This window comes from Trachemys scripta, chromosome 22, assembly GCF_013100865.1.
Source record: "Trachemys scripta elegans isolate TJP31775 chromosome 22, CAS_Tse_1.0, whole genome shotgun sequence".
Taxonomy (NCBI): Eukaryota; Metazoa; Chordata; order Testudines; family Emydidae; genus Trachemys; species Trachemys scripta.
The window spans coordinates 8,786,369-8,810,292 of NC_048319.1; the positions used below are offsets into that span (position 1 = coordinate 8,786,369).

Below are 23,924 nucleotides of genomic sequence, written 5' to 3' on the forward strand. Positions count from 1 at the left end.
AGTCCTACTTCTTGTTCAGCCAATCGCTCAGACAAGCAAGTTTGTTTACATTTATGGGACATAATGCTGCCTGCTTCTTATTTACAATGTCACCTGAAAGTGAGAACAGGTATTCGCATGGCACTTTGTAGCCGGCATTGCAAGGTATTTACATGATAGATATGCTAAACATTCGTATACCCCTTCATGCTTTGGCCAACATTCCAGATGACATGCTTCCATGCTGATGATGCTCGTTTAAAAAAAAGTGTTAATTAAATTTGTGACTAAACTCCTTGGTGGAGAATTGCATGTCTCCTGCTCTGTTTTACCCACATTCTGACATATATTTCATGTTATAGCAGTCTCGGATGATGACCCATCACACGTTGTTCATTTTAAGAACACTTTCACTGCAGATCTGACAAAACACAAAGAAGGTACCAATGTGAGATTTCTAAAGATAGCTACAGCACTCAACCCAAGGTTTAAGAATCTGAAGTGCCTTCCAAAATCTGAGAGGGAGGAGGTGTGGAACATGCTTTCAGAAGAGTTAAAAGAGCAACACTCTGATGCGGAAACTACAGAACCTAAACCACAAAAAAAGAAAATCAACCTTCTGCTGGTGGCATCTGACTTAGATAATGAAAATGAACATGCATCGGTCTGCACTGCTTTGGATCGTTATCGAGCAGAACCCGTCATCAGCATGGACGCATGTCTTCTGGAATGGTGGTTAAAGCATGAAGGGACATATGAATCTTTAGTGCATCTGGAAAATAAATATCTTGTGACGACTGCTACAACAGTGCCATGCGAATGCCTGTTCTTACTTTCAGGAAACATTGTAAACAAGAAGCAGGCAGCATTATCTTGTGTAAATGTAAACAAACTTGTTTGAGCAATTGGCTGAACGAGAAGTAGGACTGAGTGGACTTGTAGGCTCCAAAGTTTTACATTGTTTTATTTTTGGGTGCAGTTATTTATTTGTACATAATTCTACATTTGTAATTTCAACTTTCATGATAAAGAGATTGCAAGACAGTACTTGTATTAGATGAATTGAAAAATACTGTTTGTTTTTTTTACAGTGCAAATATTTGTAATAAAAAATAATAATATAAAGTGAGCACGGTACACTTTGTATTCCGTGTTGTAGTTGAAATCAATATATTTGAATATGTAGAAAATATCCCAAACTATTTAAATAAATGGTATTCTATTATAGTTTAGCAGTATGACAACTATTGCCTTATATCAGGAGTAGGCAACCTATGGCACGCGTGCCGAAGGCGGCACGCGAGCTAATTTCCAGTGGCACTCACACTGCCCGGGTCCTGGCCACCAGTCCAGGGGGCTCTGCATTTTAATTTAATTTTAAATGAAGCTTCTTAAACATTTTAAAAACCTTATTTACTTTACATATAACAATAGTTTAGTTAAAAGAACAGGAGTACTTGTGCACCTTAGAGATAAATTTGTTAGTCTCTAAGGTGCCACAAGTACTCCTGTTCTTTTTGTGGATACAGACTAACACGGCTGCTACTCTGAAAATAGTTTAGTTATATATTATAGACTTATAGAAAGAGACCTTCTAAAAACGTTAAAATGTATGACTGGCACAGGAAACCTTAAAGTACAGTGAATAAATGAAGATTCGGTACACCACTTCTGAAAGGTTGCCGATCCCTGCCTTATATTATGGAAACACAAAGGATTTTAAACCTCTCATTAATGCTTCACCATTTACCTTCCCTGTTTACATCAGACAGATTTTCAAAGGAGCTCAGCTCCCACTTACACACCAAAAGAAGTGGCCAGATTTTTCAAACGCAGGTTGGGTCCTGCTGAGTACTTGAGAAGCTGGCCCCCGAGAGCCTTTCCTGGATGGGAAACTGATGACAGAGTGATAAGTGCATACTCCTCTCTAATCCTTTTCATTTTCCACCTCTTACGCATTAGCATCAGGCTGCAAAGTCTGGCTTGCAAACACCCTGGAAATATTTCTGTTCCCTTTAGGGCTTCTGCGCTCTGCCACTTTTGTTCCAGCTCTACATTTGGGGTCTAAATCTAGTAGATTGCATTTAATGCTAATAGCTTCTGGAGTCAGGGCAGGTCTACCCAGAAGCGCTGCACAAGGAGACCCTGTGGAACTGAGCTCTGTGGCACGCAGGGGTTATATACCTTATGTACAGGTTCCAGGCAGCCTGGCTCCATGCATGGTGGGAATGCACTTCCAGGGAGAGGGGCCACGGCGACGGGATTTGCCTATAAAAGCCCAATTCTTCAGTCCTCATGCAAACAAAATTGCCATTGACTTCAAAACTAGCGGCCTGCGTGTGCACCTAGGATCAGACGGCTAGTGCTGCTCTCCCATCAACATAGGAATTCTTCCCTCGACCTTGGGCTGTCTTCGTGGGGCGGGGGAGGTCAGCTTAATCAGGGGTGTCGATTTTTCATGCCTCTGAGCAATGTAGCTGGGTCAAACTAACTTTTTAGCGTAGACCAGGCCTGCATCTACCTGGGAATTACACCTCCCAGCTGCAGTGTAGACACGGGAGAATAAGCACCCAAACATGGAAAGGGAGTGCATGTAATCAGTGCTGCTGGGGAAGAAAGAAATTTCCAAGAGATTTTCGCACATTGACAACAGCTACAAATATTCACTGAAGACAATTAGACAATTTCCCTGACAGGCCAGTGTGTTAATCAGGCCAATAGTGGCCAACTTAAATTCTGGCAAAATCCAGGGTTTGTGCTAAAAATGCAAACAGTTACCGTAGCAACTGCAACAGCTGATAGCGCCTCATGTCACAGGGAGAAAGCACACCCCCAGACAGACTCAATGGGGCAAAGCAATCCATGGCATAATGCCACTGAAGCCACCGGAGTTCCACTAGGAGTGAATTTGGCCCTTTCTCGCCCATACGCGCTGCCAACCGCTGTCTGTGATCGTTCTTAAGTAAGCTGACGGAGGAGGTGTGAGGAATTCAGCAGGAGACTGCTGACTGGCAAGGCAGTTATGAAACAAAGTGACTTTGTTGTGCTCCAACTTTTATTATGGCAGTTTACTGAAGTCTGTGAAAAAGAGGAATACAGTTCTCATCCCATAATGCTGTTTATCCTGATTGAAAATAAATAAAAGAGAGGGAATATATCTATCCTCTAAAGAAGGAGAAAGCGAGAGTCGGGCCTCCTGGATTCTATCCTGCCACTAACTCGCCACGTGGCCTTGGGCAAGTTACTTAATTGCTCTCTGCCTCAGTTTCCCCATCCATGAAATTGGGACAAGGTGACTTCCCTACTGCACAATCAAAATGACTGTTTTTCCTCTCACACCAGGTCAACACGGCTGTAACTCCGCTGCCTTCAATGAAGTTACTTCTGACTTATATCCGTGTGAGAGAAGAGTCTGAAGATGTGTTTGAAGCACTCTGAGATCCTGTGAAGGAAGCGGCTCATGGGGCAGAGTAAAGCATGAGGTGGAGCAGGGTAGATAGCTGATATTTAGGTCATGTCTACATGCCCTAGTGTAGATGACGCTACTATCAGCCTAGCCATGTCTACACTTGGGGTTAGGTTGTTTTAATTTTTCACATTCCTGAGTACCTAACTTTTAAGTATAGACCAGGCCTTAGGGGTCATAAGGGTGTATTTTCTGAATCATACTTGGATTTTTAGATGCATTTTCAACAGGAAACAAACCATCCAGAGTAAGCTAATTGCAGAATGGTTAAATACTGAGCAAGGTGCAACTTCTGAAAGGTTCTGGATGAGGAGTGAATTTCTCACCTGGAGGGTGTGAATCCCCAGACCATCCCCTGATACAACTGGGCTTGCAAAAAAACTACCATCCAGCCTGAGCCAAGCAGGTGGGCCCCGCTCAGTGCCAGACTATACTGCCCCACCCTCAAAGCACTCCACTCCCCTGTGCACTTTGGGATCCTGATTTGATCCAGCCGACTTCACTGGTTTGGCCTCGCTCTACCCCTCTCTCAGCTCCTCCTTTCATCTAGCAACAACCTCCTCTCTGTGCCTTCATGCCATTTCACCGTTGTTGTGAGAGCCTTCCCCTCTGCAGCTCCTGCCACCTGTCCCTCTTCCAGCGGTGAATGCGCTTTAAGAGGAGCCTGCCTTTTTAAGGTTTCTGCAGCTAGTCTCGGTCTGTGAAGGGAACAGAGCCAGGACCCCACCCTGCCATGAAGCAGGATGAGTTTGCATCCTTCAGGGCCCAGGGCAAGATGCATTTGTTTGCACAATCCTCTCATCCATGCTAGTAAGGAATAGATAGGCCAGCACTAGCTCTTCTAGAGAAAAAGCCAGATCACTTAAGGGAGCTGGGTAAAACCATGGTGATACGGAGATCATTAGATGCTATGTTTCATTTTATCGGTGCTTAGACACCCTAGCGATGAGCCCGCTGACAGCCCCTAACTAGACAGATATGGGCCACCCATTGCTCCACCTGCAGTGAGCTGACCATTCTGCCAAAGCGGGAGGAGATCTGCAGCGTGCGTTTCAAGGAGACATTTTAAAAGCCTCCCGCGCTGCCGGGCGCAGGCCGAAATCTCCCCCCTGCGAAGATCTTCGCACAGGTGACGCCTGCGAGAATCGAAGCGCACGACGGAGCCATTTACACAGGCCCCCGAGAGCCAGGTTTCAGTGGAGGCTCTAAAAATAATTCTCTTTAGCACATGATTTATACAGCGCTGCAGAGCAGCCCGGCTCTCCCCTCTTGGCATGCCAGCAAACACATGAGCTAGCTAAAGCAACACCTCTGGGAGCTCTTGGCTTGCAGTAGAACCTCCCTTCCTGTAGGTGTAGCTGCTGCCCCCTCCTCTTGCGGGCAGTACATGCGCAGCACAGGCTCCCTGCAGAGGTTTTCAATTTCCCTTCCCCGCCCCCTCCTTCAATATTTAATGCAGGCCTCTGAGGCCTCCCTACCTGTCCCCCCCCACCTTGGTATTTTGGTTATAAGCACAGAAATAATGGAGCTAATGCAGCAGTAAACATACAAAAAAACAAAATATAGAGGCCAAAAAAATCCGGGGAGGTTAATATCAGAAAGGAACACAAAGTGCTGAATTATTCCAGCTTCTGTTGAATTGGAAGCGTCTGGCAGGAGCTGCATTTGAAAGCTCTGACAGCGGCACTATAGAGGGCAATAGTTTCAAGGAGAATAAGGGTTCTTAGATTCAGCCTGCAAATTAAAAGCAACCCCCAGCAATCGGCAGTGCTATATTTTCACGAACTCTTTAGATGTATATTTAGGGTGATAAATCAAAGGCTTTTCCTCTGATTTACAGCGAAGGAATGGACCAAGCTGGGGCCCAATCCGGAAAACCTTCACTCACGCAGCCGTTTCTTAGGCTTCAATGGGACAGCTCACGCAGGATTACTTGCTTGCCTAGGGAACTGCAATATCAGGTCTCGGTTTCCAGCTGATCAAACGTTAACACAGTGAGCTAAAGGTTAGTGCTTCAAGAAAGGGTGGCGCTTTTTAAAAGACACCCTTATTTGCATCTTGCTTTTAAGAACAGGACTAGAGAGCCTGCAATGAACAAAGCACAGATGCAAGCCTGTGACTTAATCAGGGCTCCACATGGAGTCCGCCCATGCAGAGCTCATTGCAGGATCAGGGCCAAAGCAAGAAATAATGTATACAGGCTATAGTCTGGAGCTGTTATGAATCATCTCAGGCTGCACTCAATTTGCAAATTAATTCAGAGGTCCTGATTCTCATCTGCTTTATGCTGGGGTAACTCAAGTCAATGGTGCCGCTGTAAAATTGATGAAACTGAGCAGAGAATCTCAGTTTCCGTTAGGGAAAGGGAGGTATTATTACCTACACCTTTAATGAAAGGAAGTGAACTGCCCAAAGAATGCAAAAGCAGATATTTTAATCTGCTTATTCCTTATTATGTTATTTTATTTAACGTATACATTTTAGTTATGTACTTTGTAGGAATCAAGATACATTGACAGCTCTACAACGTTAACGTTTAACGCTTTAACGTGCCTTGTGTGGTTGCTCTAAAAAAACCAGCTCCACGAGGGGCGTAGCTACCAGCGGTGCACTGTTTACACTAGCACTTTACTGCGCTGCAACTTGCTGCGCTCAGGGGGGGTGTTTTTTCACCCCCGAGCGAGAAAGTTGCAGCGCTGTTAATTGCCAGTGTAGACAAGCCCTAGTCATAACTTGTTTTCACCAAAGTTTATTGGGAATTCCCTTAGAACCCAATTCTCCTTCCAGTTTTAGTAAATGGCAAAATTCCCATTGACTTTAACGAGAGGTCGTTTGTTATTTATTATACAAGAGTCTGAACAAAAATTAACTGATGTATAAGAAGCCAAACTACTACAGTCCTATCTAATCATCATGGTGAAGTGAGTCATATAGCGATAACATCATCGGTAATTAATTTTTTTGCTTAGAGGATTATATTCATTTGCTTAATTCCATTTAATCACGTTGTGTCAAACAGAACCAACATCCAGGACTTGCTTGTATTCTTGATAAATGTTTTAAGCAGAATGCACTTTCATTCAGTATGTAGTGGTTTTACTAGCATATTTTACATGTATCCTATGAAATGTGGCCCCAGTCCTGAAAAGGGATTTGCGTGGACAGATCCTCATGCCTTGCTGGAATCCCACTGATTTCAATAGAACACCAGGCAGGGCCCTTTGTGGGATCATGTATCTGTGACCCATAACTAGTCCGGCACCTTAGCCTTAGGTTGTGAGTGTGACGCAGATCAGAACTCCCCATACCACCCTGAACTAAAAATGCAGTTGATTTCGCCCACAGAGTAGGGCACGTTAGGGACAAGTATTAAGGGATTCCCAGTTCCCCAAAGAGCTTGCAAATATGAAATGCGTTACTTATGTATATGTATCAAACCCGCAATATCTAATACCATCCTTCATAAGTCTTACCCACGTTTTATTCTTCGTTTACTTTAATTTTAAAAGTGGAGAGCTGGTTATTCCCTGTTGTATTGCTTTGAATCATAAATGGAATGATAGAACATGTTAAAGATTAAACAGCCCAAGTCTCCGCCTGTGTAGCGTTTATAGCAGCCCCAGGGCCTTTGCCCTGTGGGAGACTTGAATTGACTGGCGACTGGGGCTCCGCCTATATACAGCCACGTGGTTGCAGCATGTCCCTTCTTAGTTAAAGGCCCTTCGGACCATAGAGATCCCTTAAGGGCAGGGGGGAACTAGAGAGGCTCTGGCGCATGCGCCTTGAGCAGCCCGCTGTCCCCGCCTCTACGCCGGCTCCGGCCTATAAGAGGGCTGGTCGTTGACGTCAGCTTTCTCTTCCGCCCGCTCTGTCCCCGCCAGCGAGACAGGGCCGCAGCCGCCGCCATTACCGGTCCCCTCCTTTCCTCCGCTCCCGGAGAATCCGCCGCCATCCGCAACCATGGTGAGCCATCCGCGCCGCGAGGGCGGCTGGGGGGACGCGGGGGGCCCGGACCCAGGCGGGCCGCTGGTTATGGCCGCCCCCTGGCCGGTATCGAGCGACGGGGCGGCCTGGGAAGTGGGGGTGGGGCGGCGGCGGCGGCCTGGGAAGTGGGGGTGGGGAGGCGGCGGCCTGTGCGGGGGAGGGGGGCGCTAGACCCGTAAATCCCACCCCCCCCCATACCTGGGAACTGCGGGGCCCGGAGCCGGGTAGGGGGAGGAGGGTGTCCGTCCCTTTCCTGGGTGTGGCTTGTGCCAACCAGGGCAGTGCTTCCTAATGGGGAGTGGGGGGTTAATGGGGGGGGTGTCTGGGGTGCCCCTTCTCTAGGGCAGATCCGCCCCTGTTGGAGCGGGCTGTGCTGCCCCTGTTAAAGGACTCCCCGTCCCCAGGGGAGTGGTGCGCCCCTCTCGCAGTGGGGCGGGTGCTCAGCGGGGTCTGCTAGCCTCCCCCTTGGGGGTGTGGGGGGTGTGGGGGGTGTGATCTGTGCCCTGGCCAAGTGGACACAGACCGCCCCCCTCTTCTGCAAGGTGTGGATGCGCCATTGGGGAGGGGGTAGGAGGTTCTGGGGCCTGCTGGCTCTACCCGGCAGAGCGCCGGTGGTAGGCGTGAGCCTGCCCTTGTACGCCCAGTGCCTGTGCAGGTTGCTCCATGATGCTGATCGGCCTCCTCCCCCAAGAGACAGAGAGGTGGGCAGGCTCCCCAGCTCCCAAGCCCCACTCTCCTGTCAAGGGGTTTGTTTGGTGGAGCCCTGAAGCTGTGGGGCGGCTGGGAGTGATGTGGCGGGGTGGGGGAAGGCAAGTGCCAGGATGAGGTTTCTGGGCTCTCCTCTCTGGTCAAAGGGAGGTACTGCAGGCCGAGGGGGAGGGGGAAGATTTCCTGCAATGAGGTAGTAGCGATCTTATGTAACTCTGCAGTCTGGAGTAAAAGCCTAGCTTGGATGCTCGGGTTGTGAAAGAGTGAGCTGATGCAGAAGATGCTCTGAGTGGGCTTATTTTGTGAAATATCAGGATAGCTGTGTGGGGTATGGGTAGGAGTACAGGTGTGGAATGTGAGTGATGGTGATCTTAAGACAGGGTTACAGGGGAACTTATCGACTGTAAGAGCCTAGTAGGCTGTGGCATTGTCACCCCAAGGCAATTGTAAAAGCCACGGGTTGGGGCATTCAGCTAGATGGGAATGCACTGGAAAACTCGGCTTTCTCTGAGTTGCCCTGTAATGTCTGCCGAGCGATCGGTTAAAGCGTGACTAAGCTTGGCACTGCTGTGTTTGGATTCCTGGAAGAACTCTCCCCTGATCATATAACCTTCTCTTCAAGGTGAACTTCACAGTAGACCAGATTCGGGCCATTATGGACAAAAAGGCCAATATCCGAAACATGTCTGTGATTGCCCATGTGGACCATGGCAAATCCACCTTGACTGACTCCCTGGTATGCAAAGCTGGTATCATTGCTTCTGCCCGTGCTGGTGAAACTCGTTTCACTGACACGAGAAAAGATGAGCAGGAAAGGTGCATCACTATCAAGTCAACGTAAGTTGCTTCCCTTAAAGCATTCTGGTGTTCAGTTGCTTCTCTTCCTTGAGTCATGGTCTGATCACAAGGCTGGGACCCAGGAACTCCTGGGCTCTAGTTCTGTTTCTGATCCTAAGCTGGGGGAAGAAGAAGCTACTTAATAAAGTGCTTTGGTTGCCACCAGCGGCTTACTTCCCTGCAACCTAGGGCATTGTCAGTGTTGTCTAAATGTAGTAGGACAGGGGTTCTCAAACTGGGGGTCGGGACCCCTCGGGGTCATGAGGTATTACATGAGGGGGACGCTAGCTGTCAGCCTCTACCCCAAGCCCCGCTTTGCCTGCAGCATTTATAATAGTGTTAAATAAATCTATTAAAAAAAAGTGTTCCTAATTTATAAGGGGGGGCGCCACACTCAGAGGCTTGCTATGTGAAAGGGGTCACCAGTACAAAAGTTTGAGAACCCCACTGCAGTAGGAGTACTAAATACTGGCTTGTACATGGTGCATCAATTACTCTATCTTGGTAGTCAAAACAGTAAATGAAAACTTTCATGCAATCATAAGTTAAAATGTTCCCTGTTAGTATCTACTTACGTTAACTGGTATCCCTGGAGCTGGCTTGTTTAATGCATTTCTTTAGTCGGCAACTTAATGGTCTCTAACAACAACTTTTATCAGGAGTGTGCCTAAGAGCTACCTGAGCTAAATGTGCTATAAATGCATTGCCAAAAATAGAATGCATTAAAGAGGAGTATTATCATGTAGCACTTCTTTTATGTATCTTTATTTTTCAGAGCTATCTCTCTCTTCTACGAGCTGTCTGAAAATGACTTGGCCTTCATCAAGCAGAGCAAGGATGGTTCTGGTTTCCTGATCAATTTGATTGACTCTCCTGGACACGTAGACTTCTCTTCTGAAGTCACAGCTGCTCTCCGTGTCACTGATGGTGCCCTGGTCGTCGTAGACTGTGTCTCTGGTGAGAACTGGTAGCACATTTAAATGCATGTGCTATAGAAATAGCATGCTAGTCCTGCAGCCATAATCACCAAGCTTCTGCCTCTTCCAGGTGTGTGTGTGCAGACAGAAACTGTGCTGCGACAGGCCATTGCTGAGAGGATCAAGCCTGTCCTGATGATGAACAAGATGGACAGAGCACTACTGGAGCTGCAGTTGGAGCCAGAAGAGCTGTACCAGACCTTCCAGCGTATTGTGGAGAATGTCAACGTCATCATTTCTACCTATGGGGAAGGAGAGGGTGGCCCCATGGGAAACATCATGGTAAGGAGAGGAATCAAGGGGCTGTATTCCAAGTGAACAACTGTCCAGAGCTTGCCCTCAGGTGTTTTGAAAGACATCCTTCCTCTTTGAAGCAAGGAGCAGTTTCTTGTATTCCTCTGGAGGTTACATTGTTGACCCAGAAGAATGTTTACTATAACACAGTATGGGTAGTTGGCTTGAAATACAATTGACTTAGTCATGCTTCAGTTTGGATGCACTGAATTACAGGTTTAATCCTACTGCTATCTGACCTACTTAGTGTCAAACCATCCCTCAAATTCCTGGTCAAACTGAGACCCTCATCAGCTACCCTCTTCCACTTGATCAGGTCTTGTATCTCACGCTTCTCCTTATGCTGGTATAGGCGGACTCCGCTTTCAAGTAGAACATTCTTCTAGGCACTCAGGCTCCTCAACTGTGCCTTGGAGGGTGATACCATGGATTCATAGACAATTATAGGAATTGCATCGCCTTTGAATGGACTAGCACGCAGTCGTATCAAAATTTCCATCAATTTGGCAAGATCTCTTTCCGATCTGGGTCTCTAGTATTCTACTCAGCAGCCAGTCATGAGGCATTTCAACCAGTTAATAGCCAGTAGCTTTTGTTTGGCCAAGTCTCGCTCTTGCACCCAAAGCACTTACCCTTCCTTATGTTTAATGAAACCACACTTGGAAGTGTGTAGCGGAGCTAGGATGCCTGCTGTTCATCCACTGGGAAGGGTACCCTAATCACATCACTCAGCGTAGTCAGACAACATCTCCGGATCACTAATCCATGCAGGTAGCTGGTGAAGGCCTGAAGACATTCCGTTAACCACCTGTGTGTTTTGCTATCCGATTCTCACTACTAAAGCTGAAACTGAGGCATGAACTAAGTTGGGCTCCTAGATCTTGTGTTTTAGGGTGTTGTGTGTTTTTGTTTGTTTTTTTTGAGGCAGAGCTGTAGGACCTCAAATGTCTCCTAGTCAATAGCAACCTCCCCTGCTGAATAATCTGTCCTATGTGCAGCTAAACTAACCCTTCAGAGGAGGTGATTAGCTCACAGCTCTATGGAAGGCAGGGTTTGCTTATCAGTGGAGCTGCCACAGTTTTGGGGGGTGGAGGGGGTGTCAATACAAATTTCACCTCAACACTACTCTTCTGACCTCTTTCAGATTGACCCTGTGCTAGGTACAGTTGGCTTTGGTTCTGGCCTGCACGGCTGGGCTTTCACCCTGAAACAGTTTGCCGAAATGTATGTTGCGAAGTTTGCTGCAAAGGGTGATGGGCAACTGAGCGCTGCTGAGCGTGCCAAGAAGGTAGAGGACATGATGAAGAAGCTGTGGGGGGACAGGTAAGTGATCTGCGCTCATGGTTCTACTAGTGCTGCTGATTTCTGAGCTTGGGCTTGCCCTATCTAGGATTACCTGAGCTACACCTTGAAACAGCTAGCTGGAGCAGTGATCCCATAACTAGAGATGGCAGAGCACAGAGGTGGCCTGTAAACTCAGACCAGGCAGTGGTGGGGAATACCTGTATAACACAGCTGTGTAGATCTCCAGAACCGGGGGAATACTTGAACTCTCCTGGGCTGGGAGTAAGGAAGCAACAGTATGGTAGCACCCAAAGGAAGGAATTCTAATTAGGGTGGATGGCTTATTGTGCTGACTGCTTTAAAGTCCCTCCCATGAAGAACTTGCAATCTAGATACAATCAGACAAATATTAGGGGATGGGATCAGGAATACACTCTACAGGCAGATCTGTCTCTGTTTCACTTTTGAAGCAAGTGACTGAGATCTAATGCACTTTCAGGAAGGTAGAGGTGAACTCCTTTCAAAACAGATCCTTTGACTTGATAACCCTTCCCTCTATCTTGAAAGGCCAGCAGAATGAGCACTGCTTATTCTGCAAAATGGAAAAACCAATCCCCTCTGATCTGATCTCTCTCCCCCCCCCCCCCCCCCCCCTAGATATTTTGATCCTGCTTCTGGCAAGTTCAGCAAATCTGCTACCAACCCTGATGGAAAGAAACTGCCCAGGACTTTCTGCCAGCTGATCCTAGACCCCATCTTCAAGGTAACTACCATGGGACTACGTCTCCTCTTAACTGCCAGTGGTCTGTGCCTCCTTTGTGTGCATGATGATGGAAAAATTTCTTCACTTTGACCTGACTTGACTGTTTGAAGAAATTTTAAATATCTGACACAAACACAGCTGAGCCATGCGGTAAGGGCTGGGAGAGTTACTGCTCTCTAGACAAGAAGCTGTTTATAAACCATGTGTCTGATCAGCTGACCTACTAATTGGCTGATACAAGGGCTGCTGTGAAGGCAGTTAAACTGTCATTTACTGGCTCTCCCTGGAGAATGAGCGTGAGCTGCTGTCTCTGTGAACTGGGTTGCTTGATGCTTTCTCCCCTAACTTGGAACTCTTGCGCTAGGTCTTTGATGCAATCATGAACTTCAAGAAAGAGGAGACTGCTAAACTGATCGAGAAACTAGACATCAAACTTGACAGTGAGGATAAAGACAAGGAGGGCAAACCCCTACTGAAGGTAAGAACTGACCGACATTGCCTTGGGAAGAGACTAGCAGTGGGATGTTAAGCTAGTCTTTCAACATTGTTGGTAGATAACCTAAGTCTGCATAACTTGGATGAGAAATTTAAGGGGTGGGGAGAGGTTGGCAGTAGTATGAGCAAAGACTGGTTTGCCTGAGCCTCATGCCTCCAATCTGCTTTTTCAGGCTGTGATGAGGCGCTGGCTGCCTGCCGGAGAAGCTCTGCTGCAGATGATCACCATCCACCTGCCTTCCCCTGTCACAGCTCAGAAATACCGCTGTGAGCTGCTGTACGAGGGCCCCCCTGACGACGAGGCTGCCATGGGTATGAAGCACTTGTAGTTGTAGTGTGCAGGAGCATAACTGCATTAAGGCTCTAAAATGCCCAGAGCCGCTTGTTGAAAAGCAAACGAGTATACAGCTGGGCTGAAGTTGTAATTCCTGCACCTGCAACCTTTGTAGGGTGGATCAGACCAGCTTATTAGCGGCTTTCCTGTGGATAGCTGGGCTAGCCAAGTACCTGGATAGTAGCCAGAGTGTATGCTAAAGGCTCAGTCTGTTAATTACAATGATCTCTTGGCATATGGCTTTTCCTTGCCAGTTGGGCTAGCCAACTACCTGGCTGGTAGCCAGCAGGCCAGTGTCACAACTGCTACATTCCGTCTGAGTGATTACCTTGCTCCAAGCGCAGAGCACTAGTAGTGGAAGAAAGGACCACAGGTCAGCACTGATCGCTTCTTCTTTCCCAGGTATTAAGAACTGTGACCCCAAAGGGCCCCTGATGATGTACATCTCTAAAATGGTGCCAACCTCAGACAAAGGTCGTTTCTATGCTTTTGGACGTGTCTTCTCTGGTCTCGTGTCTACTGGCTTGAAAGTCAGAATCATGGGACCAAATTACACTCCTGGCAAGAAGGAAGATCTGTACCTGAAACCAATCCAAAGGTCAGTAAAGGCAGGGATTGATCCCATGTTGAGGTTAGATTTAATGCCTTATATTTTTTCCTTTGATGCAGGTTCCATATTTACGTCTACATTCCCAGCACTTGGTGTGACAGTTTAGTAGCTTCCTGATGTTTCTTTGTGTCTTCAGTGACCTTTTTGTGCCCCTCACTGGTCTAGTCAATCAAGAGACAAGGCATCTAGTGTTCCTATGCAAACCTGTCACTTCTAGGCTGGGATCCTTTCTAAGGAACCATCCAGACTGACTCAAGTTTTTCTTAACCCAGGACCATTCTTATGATGGGCCGCTATGTTGAACCCATTGAGGACGTGCCTTGTGGTAACATCGTTGGGCTGGTCGGTGTTGACCAGTACCTGGTCAAGACCGGAACAATCACCACCTTTGAGCATGCTCACAACATGAGAGTGATGAAGTTCAGCGTCAGCCCGGTGGTGCGTGTGGCCGTTGAAGCAAAGAACCCTGCTGACCTGCCCAAGCTAGTAGAAGGACTGAAGCGTTTGGCCAAGTCTGACCCTATGGTGCAGGTAAGGGTCCTCTGAGGAAACTCTCTTCAATAGCAGTTGCTTGGAGATCTGTTGGAGTATTGTCTGTAATGACACAGCCCAGTACCATAGAGGAACCATGTTTTCTCATCTTCCCAAGCCACAATATTTGAGTAGAAGAGATTGAGGGAATACTGGCAGAGAGCTTCCAAAACTCCTCCACGTGAAGGCCTTCACTTGGCTGAAACCTGTAGCATGCCATGGAAGCGTGGGCCAGGGATAATGGATTTATTTATTTTGGTCGCAGTCCAGACTCTAGAGCAGGGGTGGGCAAACTCTTTGGCCTGAGGCCCACATCTGGAAATGGAAATTAATATGGCAGGCCATGAATGCTCACAAAACTGGGGTTGGAGTGCAGGAGGGGGTGAGGGCTCTGGTTGGGGGTGCAGGCTGGGGATGAGGCATTTGGGGTGCAGAAGGGTGCTCTGGGCTGGGACCCAGGGGTTCAGAGGGTGGGAGGGGGATCAGGGCTGCAGCAGGGGATTGGGGCACGGGGGGGAGGCTCTCAGAAGCATCAGTATGTCCCTTCTCTGGCTCCTGCACAGCCAGGCAGCTCTGCACGCTTCCCGTCCACAGGCACTGCCCCTGCAGCTCCCAGCCAATGGGAGCTGCAGGGGCAGCATGCAGAGCGGAGCCCCCTGGCTGCCCCATATGTAGGAGCTGGAGGGGGGTCATGCTGCTGCTTCTGGGAGCCGTGTGGATCAGCCCCTGACCCTGCTTTCTGGCCAGAGCGCCAGAGCAGGGAAAGCCCCAGACCCCCCACCCCAGTGGGAGCTCGAGGGCTGGATCTGGCCTGTGGGCTGTAGTTTGCCCACCCCTGCTCTAGAGAAAATACAAAAATAACAAATTTGCAGTACATTCAAAAGTGTCCATCAGTTGGATTTGGCCCATGGTCTGCCTATTGACTACCCCTGGGTTGGGATCAACTGGATCTCTGGCTGGAGTGAAATTATCTCCCTGAATGCTCCACCACATGGGGACCATTGGCAAGATCACTGGTAATCTTCAGCCGTGGTTGCTACTCTGGAGCTAAGTCAAGATCCTCAACAGCATGATTTAGTTAACAGGTCACTATCCACTGTATAGATATTGAGGGGACGTGCATTGAAGGGCTGATGAAAGACTGGAACAAAGCATGTGGTGTGCAGAACTCTAGCCACCTGATGCTACATACAGCTTCCATCTACGTCCTTAACAGAACATAGAAAACACCTTGAGGGTCTCATGTAACTTGCCATGACATCCATTGCAATGGTTAATTCCTCTTCCAGTCAGAGGAAGGGACTTCAAAGCCCTTGAAACTACAGCATCTCTGCTTCTCCTGTTCAGAGGCAGAAAACTATTGCCCTGGCAAATATCATCTTCGGTGAAAAGACTTGCCGCCAACCTTGCTGGGCCACCACCAATTTCCCCCGCCCCCCAGTGCAAGCTGTAAATCAGTTGATGTGTGTAAAGATCCAACATCTGAAGTGACTTAACAATATAGACCAGTACACACAGGTGCTTTAATGGAGTCCTAGTAAGGAGTCTCCTCCCCCACCCCATTGCATGACTGGTCACTTTGTTTCAGTGCATCATTGAAGAGTCTGGAGAGCACATCATTGCTGGTGCAGGAGAGCTGCATTTGGAGATCTGCCTGAAGGATCTGGAAGAGGACCATGCATGCATTCCAATTAAGGTAAATCTGCCACATCTTCCCTCTTGGTCTAAGCCCAGAAGAACTCAACTGAAGGCTGAGTGGCTGAAATGGCAGCAGATCTAGTCAGTCTGAACTCCTGGATTACTGGGAACAAATACAACTGCTGAAGTTGTTGTCTTCATGATGGGAAGCACAGTAGCTGTGTAGGTAGCAAATCCATGAGCCCGCAGCAGGGTGTGGCATACACTGTCTCCACTACAGAAGCGCTGTGGCTAGTGGACTGACCATAGGGCTGAGTCAGGTGTTTCTAACCCAGCTGAGTCACTGACTTCTCCTAATTCTGCTTTCATTAGGGGTGTGTGTGTACTAATCTATAAAATGGGGACAGATGCCTAAAATGAGTGAGTCTGCTACAAAAGGGTAGCTGATGTCTAGTGCAGCGAACACTTCGGAGTAGTAACAGTTGTCTTGTGTTTCTGGCATATTAATAATGCTGATTGGATGTCCTGCTAAACTTTCTGTGCTGGATACAATCTTGCACTTCGGAGGCCTTTCGTATGGCTTGTGGGTGTAGAGTAGACTTCACAGCTCAGTTAAGTGACTGACTGTATTGCTTTACTCTTTCCAAATCCTCTGGAACTAACTGGTGACTGGTTGTCTGCAGAAATCTGACCCTGTCGTGTCTTACCGTGAGACGGTCAGTGAGGAATCTGACGTGCTGTGCCTTTCCAAGTCCCCCAACAAGCACAACAGGCTGTACATGAAGGCCCGACCTTTCCCAGATGGATTGGCTGAGGATATCGACAAAGGCGACGTCTCTTCCCGTCAGGAGCTGAAGCAGCGTGCACGCTACCTAGCTGAGAAGTACGAGTGGGATGTTACTGAAGCCCGTAAAATTTGGTGCTTTGGTCCAGATGGCACTGGCCCCAACATCCTGACTGACATCACCAAGGGAGTGCAGTACCTGAATGAAATCAAGGACAGTGTTGTGGCTGGCTTCCAGTGGGCTACTAAGGAGGTAGGTGCAGTAAACTGCTATTGATCAAAACCAGGAATTTGTTGCCTTCCTGCCTCTTCTCCTCTTCCTCCCTCCCCTCTCCTCCCAAGGTCCTAGGTGGATCACTAGTATGGCAGTGCAACATACTGCAGACCTCCCATGGGCAACTAACATTGACCTGGCATATCTTGATGCAGCTGCTAAAATTGCCTTTAATTTCATCCCATAAAATAGAGGAGACTCTCCATTTAACAAAGATTCTGATAGGTCAGGCCCACAGTGACTCTTGGCAGTACCTTGCTTTGGCATCTGGATATATAGAACGTGCCATAGGTAAATGTTTGGCCCGTATGAGACACTGACTCTGAGCCAGGAGTGGCATTTGTTTCTAGCTCATTGCTGTTAATAGATTTGTCACCTACCATGCCCCTGCTAGAGAACTGTTTGCAAAGCTCTACAGGACGTGGCTGGCACTGTCCTGCATTTGTGACCTGTCACTGACAGTGGTACCTAGTGAGGGGCCTGGAGAATCTCACAGCTGGCTACTGATATCTGGGCTTTGCTCTCTTCCAGGGAGCTCTGTGTGAGGAGAACATGCGTGGAGTCCGCTTTGATGTGCACGACGTGACCCTGCACGCTGATGCCATTCACCGTGGTGGTGGGCAGATCATCCCTACTGCCAGGAGGTGCCTGTATGCCTGTGTGCTCACTGCTCAGCCAAGACTTATGGAGCCCATCTACCTTGTAGAGATCCAGGTACTTACACTTTGCTTAGCTTCAGATCTAACCTACAATTAAAATGTCAGTCCTTTAAGCTTAAGATGAAAGCAATGCCTGTAATACAAACTTTCTGTGTACCAGTGTCCAGAACAAGTAGTTGGTGGGATCTATGGTGTCCTGAACAGGAAGCGTGGCCATGTCTTCGAGGAATCCCAGGTGGCAGGCACTCCCATGTTCGTTGTTAAGGCCTACCTGCCTGTCAACGAATCTTTTGGTAAGTGACCTTCACGTTGTTCTTGGTCATCTGATTCCTTCTACAAGCCTAGGAACTTCTGCTAGAGCTCCACATAGCATGTACTGACCTCTAGAATGTTAGAGATGGGTCTTCCCAGGTGACTACTTCCTTCACAGGGTCATGGTGCATAGACCTAGTAGTTACATTCTTCCCTTAACCTCCTCTTTGTTTGTTTGAGCCTGAACTAACTCTATCTCTCTCTCTCTCTCCACCCTCAAGTGACTGGAACACAACAGTGGTTTCTTGGGGCTTAAATACCATGCACTCTAATCTATCTTGGAAAATACTTGGTTTGCTCTTTGTGTTCCTATTTGGTTCTGTCACTATCTCAGAACCTCATAATCAAACATGCACTTCTCTCTATGCTCTTATCCCAATGGACCTTTTTTTCCTCCGTAGGTTTTACAGCTGACTTGAGATCCAACACAGGTGGCCAGGCCTTTCCCCAGTGTGTATTCGATCACTGGCAGATCCTGCCTGGGGACCCTTTTGACAACACTAGCCGTCCTTGCCAGGTCGTGGCTGAGACCCGCAAACGCAAAGGGCTGAAGGAAGGCATCCCGGCACTAGACAACTTCCTGGACAAATTGTAAAAACTACCCCCCAATACCACTTTAAAATCACTGTCGTTGGACTCTGAATAAACTAACTAGCATAACATCAAATGCAGCAGGCAACTGTAGACTGCAGTGACCATCTCTTTGCATTATACTTAATCAGTTTCATAGCAATTTGAGACTTTCAGAAAAACACATTGATATTCAGCCTTATAGGTTTCTGTGTTGCACATGACTCATTGGGGCCCCACTTGGTGCCATTGTAACTTAAAAACATTTCCACTTGATGCAACTCAAGTTGCCCAGTTCCATATTTATTTGACACACAGGAAAGATGTTTTCCTCTCTGCAGGGATTGGGCAAAAGGGGTGGGGTAAGAGGGTGCCTGCCTCTTCAAAGGGGGAAATTCATAATGCCCAACAGCTTGCAATCCAAGCAAAACATTGCAGTAAGAGGGTTTGCTTGAGTTAAGGGTCTCTAGTATGCTTTTTTTTTTTTTTTAGGGGAGGGGGATGTGTAAGGGGACTTCTAGTTGGGCAGAAACTCAAAGGCAGGAAGATCTTGTGCAGTGTGATTGTCATCATGAACATCAACAAATGTATTAGTGCCACTGGAATAATAAATTTGATATGGTGATGAGTATTCAGCTGGATTCTTGTTCAGTTTTACTTCAGTCCAGCAGAGAGGAAACCTTCAAGCTCTAGCAGGGGGACTGAATCTGGCCTGGCCTGGGGTGTCTTAAAGCAAATCGTATCATCCTGCTTCCTCGGGGAGAGATGTCTCTGGTATAACTGCCAGGCTCAGCCAGGGGCTTGTATAGAATGGGCTGTGGAAAAAGACTGGTGGTAGAGAAATCTGCAACTTATTGCACTACACATCTGCGTGGGGATTATCTGTATCTGGCCTCAGCTCTAACCAGGCCTCTCCATCAGGAAAGCCCTTGAAGATCAGACAAATATGTAGTCCCACGTCTACAACAAATGTTAATCTTTAACTTCAAGTACAAGAATGTCACTCCAGCTTGTTCTAACTGCTACTTTCCCCAGTCAGGAAAGTCTGAGCACAGCTCAATGGCTCACTGGGAGAAGCTAATCAAAGCTAGGACTGATTCATGGTTAGCAGGAAATCTGTATGGCAGAGGTTGCATGGAATTCAGTAAGGTAGCACGGTGGGGTCCAACCTGAACGGTTTGTTTCTGCCATGGTTGTCAAGAGGTGCATTCCCTTCATGCTATATACAAGTCATGGACTGTTTGCTAGCACTTGATTACTATTTAATCCTGTCCTACAGGGTTTAGGACTCTTCTGTCCAAAAAGCGGCACCGGTTTAAAATGGAAACTGCTGCAACTTTTCTTGTAGTCAAGTCCTTAAGTGTGTTTGGGGGGGGGGGGGGGGTTGTGAAGCTGATGTAAGGAGTGCACAGAACTGTCTGTCTTGTGTATGGGGTGTAGTTGCCACATCAGTCCCAGGATATTAAAGACAAAGTGAATAAGGTAATATCTTTTATTGGATCACCTTCTGATGAGCCACACAGAGCTCTTCTGGGAAATATACTCCCACTGTGGCAGCAAAATGCAAGGTGGAACAGATAGATCAGTGTAAGTAGTTAGCACACAGAAGGGACCATTCAAGATGAAGTGGCCTTTAAACATTCTGAACAATCTTTTCTGGACCCACCACTTCTGGTCTTCAGACATACCCCCACCCCTCCCTCCACTCTTCAAACTCATCAGCAGCAGACTCCCCACTGACCAGGACATGCCAGAAGTATAGATGCAAAATCTACAGCCAACTCCACCGCTACAATGATCAACAAACCTTTCAAGATCAATGGATCCTACACATGCCCATCACAATAGGTGGTATACTTCATTCAGTGTGCCAAATGCCCCAATAACACTAAGTGGGCAAAACCAGACAATCGCTATGCTCTTGAATGAACTCCCCTAGGAAAACAAGACAAAAACACCCTATCACCTATGGTTAAGCATATGATTCAGTGACAGATTTGGTGACTTTTTGGGACCTCAGGGTCATCTGTTTGGGCAGGGCTGGATCAGCAGTCAGCCACAGGCCAAATCTGGGGATGCGAAAGAGCTGACCAGCAGCTAGCCCTGAGACCACTGGAGCGGCGGTCCCTGGCCTGCCAGAGCATTGGCTGGGGTTAGTGTAGCAGCAGTGGTGGGGACTGAGTAGCTACAAGCAGTGCTCTGTCCATCCTCCTGCTGGGTATTTTTAGTAAAAGTCAGGGACAGGTCATGGGCTTCCATGAATTTTTGTTTATGGCCCAGGACCTGTCCCTGACTTCTACTAAAAATAGCCATGACAGAATCCTAACCTTACTTACGGGTGAACACTTCTTTTCACAAAGCAATCTCTGACCTATCAGTCCTCATCCATCTCGAAGCCTGCCCAATGCTTTCAAAAGAGAAGCCTGGGAGCTTAAATTCATTACTCTGCTAGACACTAAGGGTACATCCAGACGACCTGCCATATCGGGCAGCGATTGATTTATCGGGGATCAATATATCACATCTCATTAAGACACAATATATCGATCCCCGAACGTGCACTCCGGAACTCCAGAACTCCACCGGAGCGAGCAGCGGTAGCGGAGTCAACGAGGGAGCTGCGACCATTGATCCCGTGCTGTGAGGACCCAAGGTAAATCAATCTAAGATACTTTGACTTCAGCTACGCTATTCTCATAGCTGAAGTTGCGTATCTTAGACCGATTCTTCTCCCCCCCCCCCAGTGTAGACCAGCCCTAAAAATCACGCAATGAACAGACACTGGATTTATTGATTACAATAATCTGTAAACCCCCCCCCCTCTTTTTGTCCTATGACTGCAGTGGTGTTAATGGGCCACTCCCCTTTGAATGGAAGATCTTTTCCAGACCTGAAGAAGAGCTCTGAAAGCTTCTCTTTCTCTCTCTTACCAACAGCTGGTCCAATATTACCTCACCTGCCTTGCCTATGTCATCCCTACTGATGCAACTCCTACTGCTAACTGTAGGTGGGTGTACTGAGCTCACTCACATAGGTACTTACCATCTTCTTCCTGGGCTTATCTTCACCGTACTGTTAGTGTGAACGGCAACTAGAGTTTGGTCTGTAACACGATGGCCCTCCATGCTCACCTCTAGCACAAATTAAGGATACCTTAAGCTCCAGCTAACTGGCCCATCAGTGTGGGTTAGGGTGACCAGATGTCCTGATTTTATAGGGACAGTCCTGATTTTGGGGTCTTTTTCTTATATAGGCTCCTATTACCCCCCCACCCCCTGTCCTGATTTTTCACACTTGCTGTCTGGTCACCCTAGCATGGGTTAAGTTCAACTGCTGCTGGTGGTCCAACTAATTCCATGGTGGGGGTGCAGTAGCTTGAGTTACAATTTATCTGCTACCCATCCAATCGGTGTTTTGCAGTGTGGCCCCCTGCTCGAGTGGAGTGAAGCCAAGTCCCACATTGAAAGGCAAAGGAGTAGCTCTTACTCTTAAGTTTGATTGTTCGTAGCATGTTTAATTTGCAATAAAACAGAGCTGGCCTGTGTCAGCTGACTTGGGCTGGGGGGGGGGTATAAAACTGCAGTGTAGATGTTTGGGCTCCCTGTTGTGCTCCTGAGAGTGGTTAATCCAGCTGACTCTTAGCACAATTCTACAGGAGAGAAGGTGGGCAGTCACCTTCAAGAACATGGCTTCTGTGCGGTCAAATAAAAATGTGGGATTTGGCTCAGAAATTTCAGGAGGAATCGGGTTTTTTTTAGCATTTGAGAAACATGTTCTGTTCAAACATTGCTGTCTCAGCGCAGCACGGAGAGGTGTTTGAAGAAACAGCAGCAACAACTCTGTCTGCTGCATTCTGCGCAAAACGCGGTGCAAGTGTGCGTGGTCTTTACTGCTCACCCTGGGAGCTTAATATTAAACTTGGGGAATGAAGAGTCCAGGGGCTCTCATGTTGAACCCAAAGACTCACAATAAATGGACACACCTGCAGCGGTTAAGGACACTTGCCAGTACAATACCATTGGAAAGGACTTGGAAATCTATGGATGAAAAGCACCAAAAGGTGAAATAGTGTTAAAATTACATGTACCTTTCAAGACGGTCCCTGCCCCAAACAGCTTCCAAGCCAGTGCAGCCACCTCTTCCATGGAGGATAGGACATAAAAGGCTACACCAAAATGTGGGAGGGGGAGATGGAAGGACCCTGGGGCAAACTTTCCCATACGGTTAAGTGCCATGGGTTCACCCAAGCAGTGCGGACAGGGCCTCTGTTCTTAAATTGTATAGTTAAGAAGAACGGTTTAAAAATCCCCACCCATGTGACTAACCACCTCCATGTCTGTCGCTGGCTCTGCCGCCCTGGAACATTGTGGGTGTGAAAAGGCAGGGACGTCCTGCTCTGATCTCCCAGCTCAGCAGCTGTTAGACACTGATACACAGCAGTCCTTGAGCTGGGCCTAAAACGCCCCGTGGAGGCTGGGAGTCCAGCCCCACTGCAGCCTGGCGCATGGAGGAGCGTGTCTGTTTGCAAGGGTTAAAACAGACAGATGTGCGTCTGGCTCCTGCGTGTTTTCTGTGACTGAGGTGGAGGGGAGCCCCCCTCCCCTGGAGAAGGGGTGTGCGGTACAGGGGTGGGGTGAGCCCACCTCCCCTCCCCCGGAGAAGGGGTGTGCGGTACGGGGGTGGGGTGAGCCCACCTCCCCTCCCCTGGAGAAGGGGGTGTGCGGTACGGAGGTGGGGTGAGCCCCCCTCCCCTCGAGAAGGGGTGTGCGGTACGGGGGTGGGGTGAGCCCACCTCCCCTCCCCTGGAGAAGGGGTGTGCGGTACGGGGGTGCGGATCTCTCTAGGGCTGGGCCACGTCAGCACATGGCGAGGAACAACGAAGGAAGGGATGTGAGAACGGGGGTGGGGGTGGGCAGCAGCAGCCAGGCCACGGGGGGCACTAGGAACCCTGGGGACGGTAGAGTGCAGTGGGGCATGAGGGGGTCTAGGAGTGGGGGGGCGGATAGGGGAGCCCCGCTGCCCAGGGGGAGGGATAGGGCCGGGGGTCCCCGGGCGAACCCCAGAGGGGGATGGGGCCGGGGGTCTAAGGGGGAGGGGAGGGGGTCCGGGGAATCCCGGCCTGGCTCGGAGCTGCAGCCCCTCCCAGCGCGAGGCTTTGCCCGGTGACGCGCGGCCGACTCGGCCAATGGCGCGCACGGGGCCGGGCTTGCTGCGGTGACGTCGCCGCCGCGGCTCAGCCAATGGTGGGCGCGGGGCGGGGGAGCGAGCCGGGAGTGTCGGAATGCGGCGGCCGCGGGCCCAGGTGGGGGATCGGGGCCGGCTGCGCCCGGGGGCTGCGGCTGCTGGGGAGTGGGGGCTGGTGGGGTGAGAGGGGGCTGGGGCCGGGGGCTGTGTGGGGTCGGGGAGTGGGGCGGGGGCTGGGTGG

General features: G+C 48.7%; 1 protein-coding gene across 1 annotated transcript; it reads left to right on the plus strand.

Annotated features, from left to right (window-relative positions):
* The first annotated feature begins 7,259 nt into the window (after window positions 1-7,259).
* Window positions 7,260-19,134, plus strand: EEF2 (eukaryotic translation elongation factor 2). The gene is made up of 15 exons (XM_034755205.1): window positions 7,260-7,408; window positions 8,760-8,974; window positions 9,750-9,931; window positions 10,022-10,233; window positions 11,390-11,568; window positions 12,187-12,292; window positions 12,657-12,770; window positions 12,961-13,099; window positions 13,524-13,719; window positions 14,004-14,262; window positions 15,851-15,958; window positions 16,584-16,937; window positions 17,490-17,672; window positions 17,778-17,910; window positions 18,331-19,134. Exons 1-15 carry the CDS (start codon window positions 7,406-7,408, stop codon window positions 18,522-18,524), a joined length of 2,577 nt encoding a protein of 858 aa, XP_034611096.1. The 5' UTR covers window positions 7,260-7,405; the 3' UTR covers window positions 18,525-19,134.
* The last annotated feature ends 4,790 nt before the right edge of the window (window positions 19,135-23,924 follow it).

Coding starts and splice junctions, on each gene's coding strand:
- EEF2 (XM_034755205.1), top strand. Junction 17,673..17,777: donor TCTACCTTGTAGAGATCCAG/GTACTTACACTT, acceptor TCTGTGTACCAG/TGTCCAGAACAAGTAGTTGG. Junction 17,911..18,330: donor GCCTGTCAACGAATCTTTTG/GTAAGTGACCTT, acceptor TTTCCTCCGTAG/GTTTTACAGCTGACTTGAGA.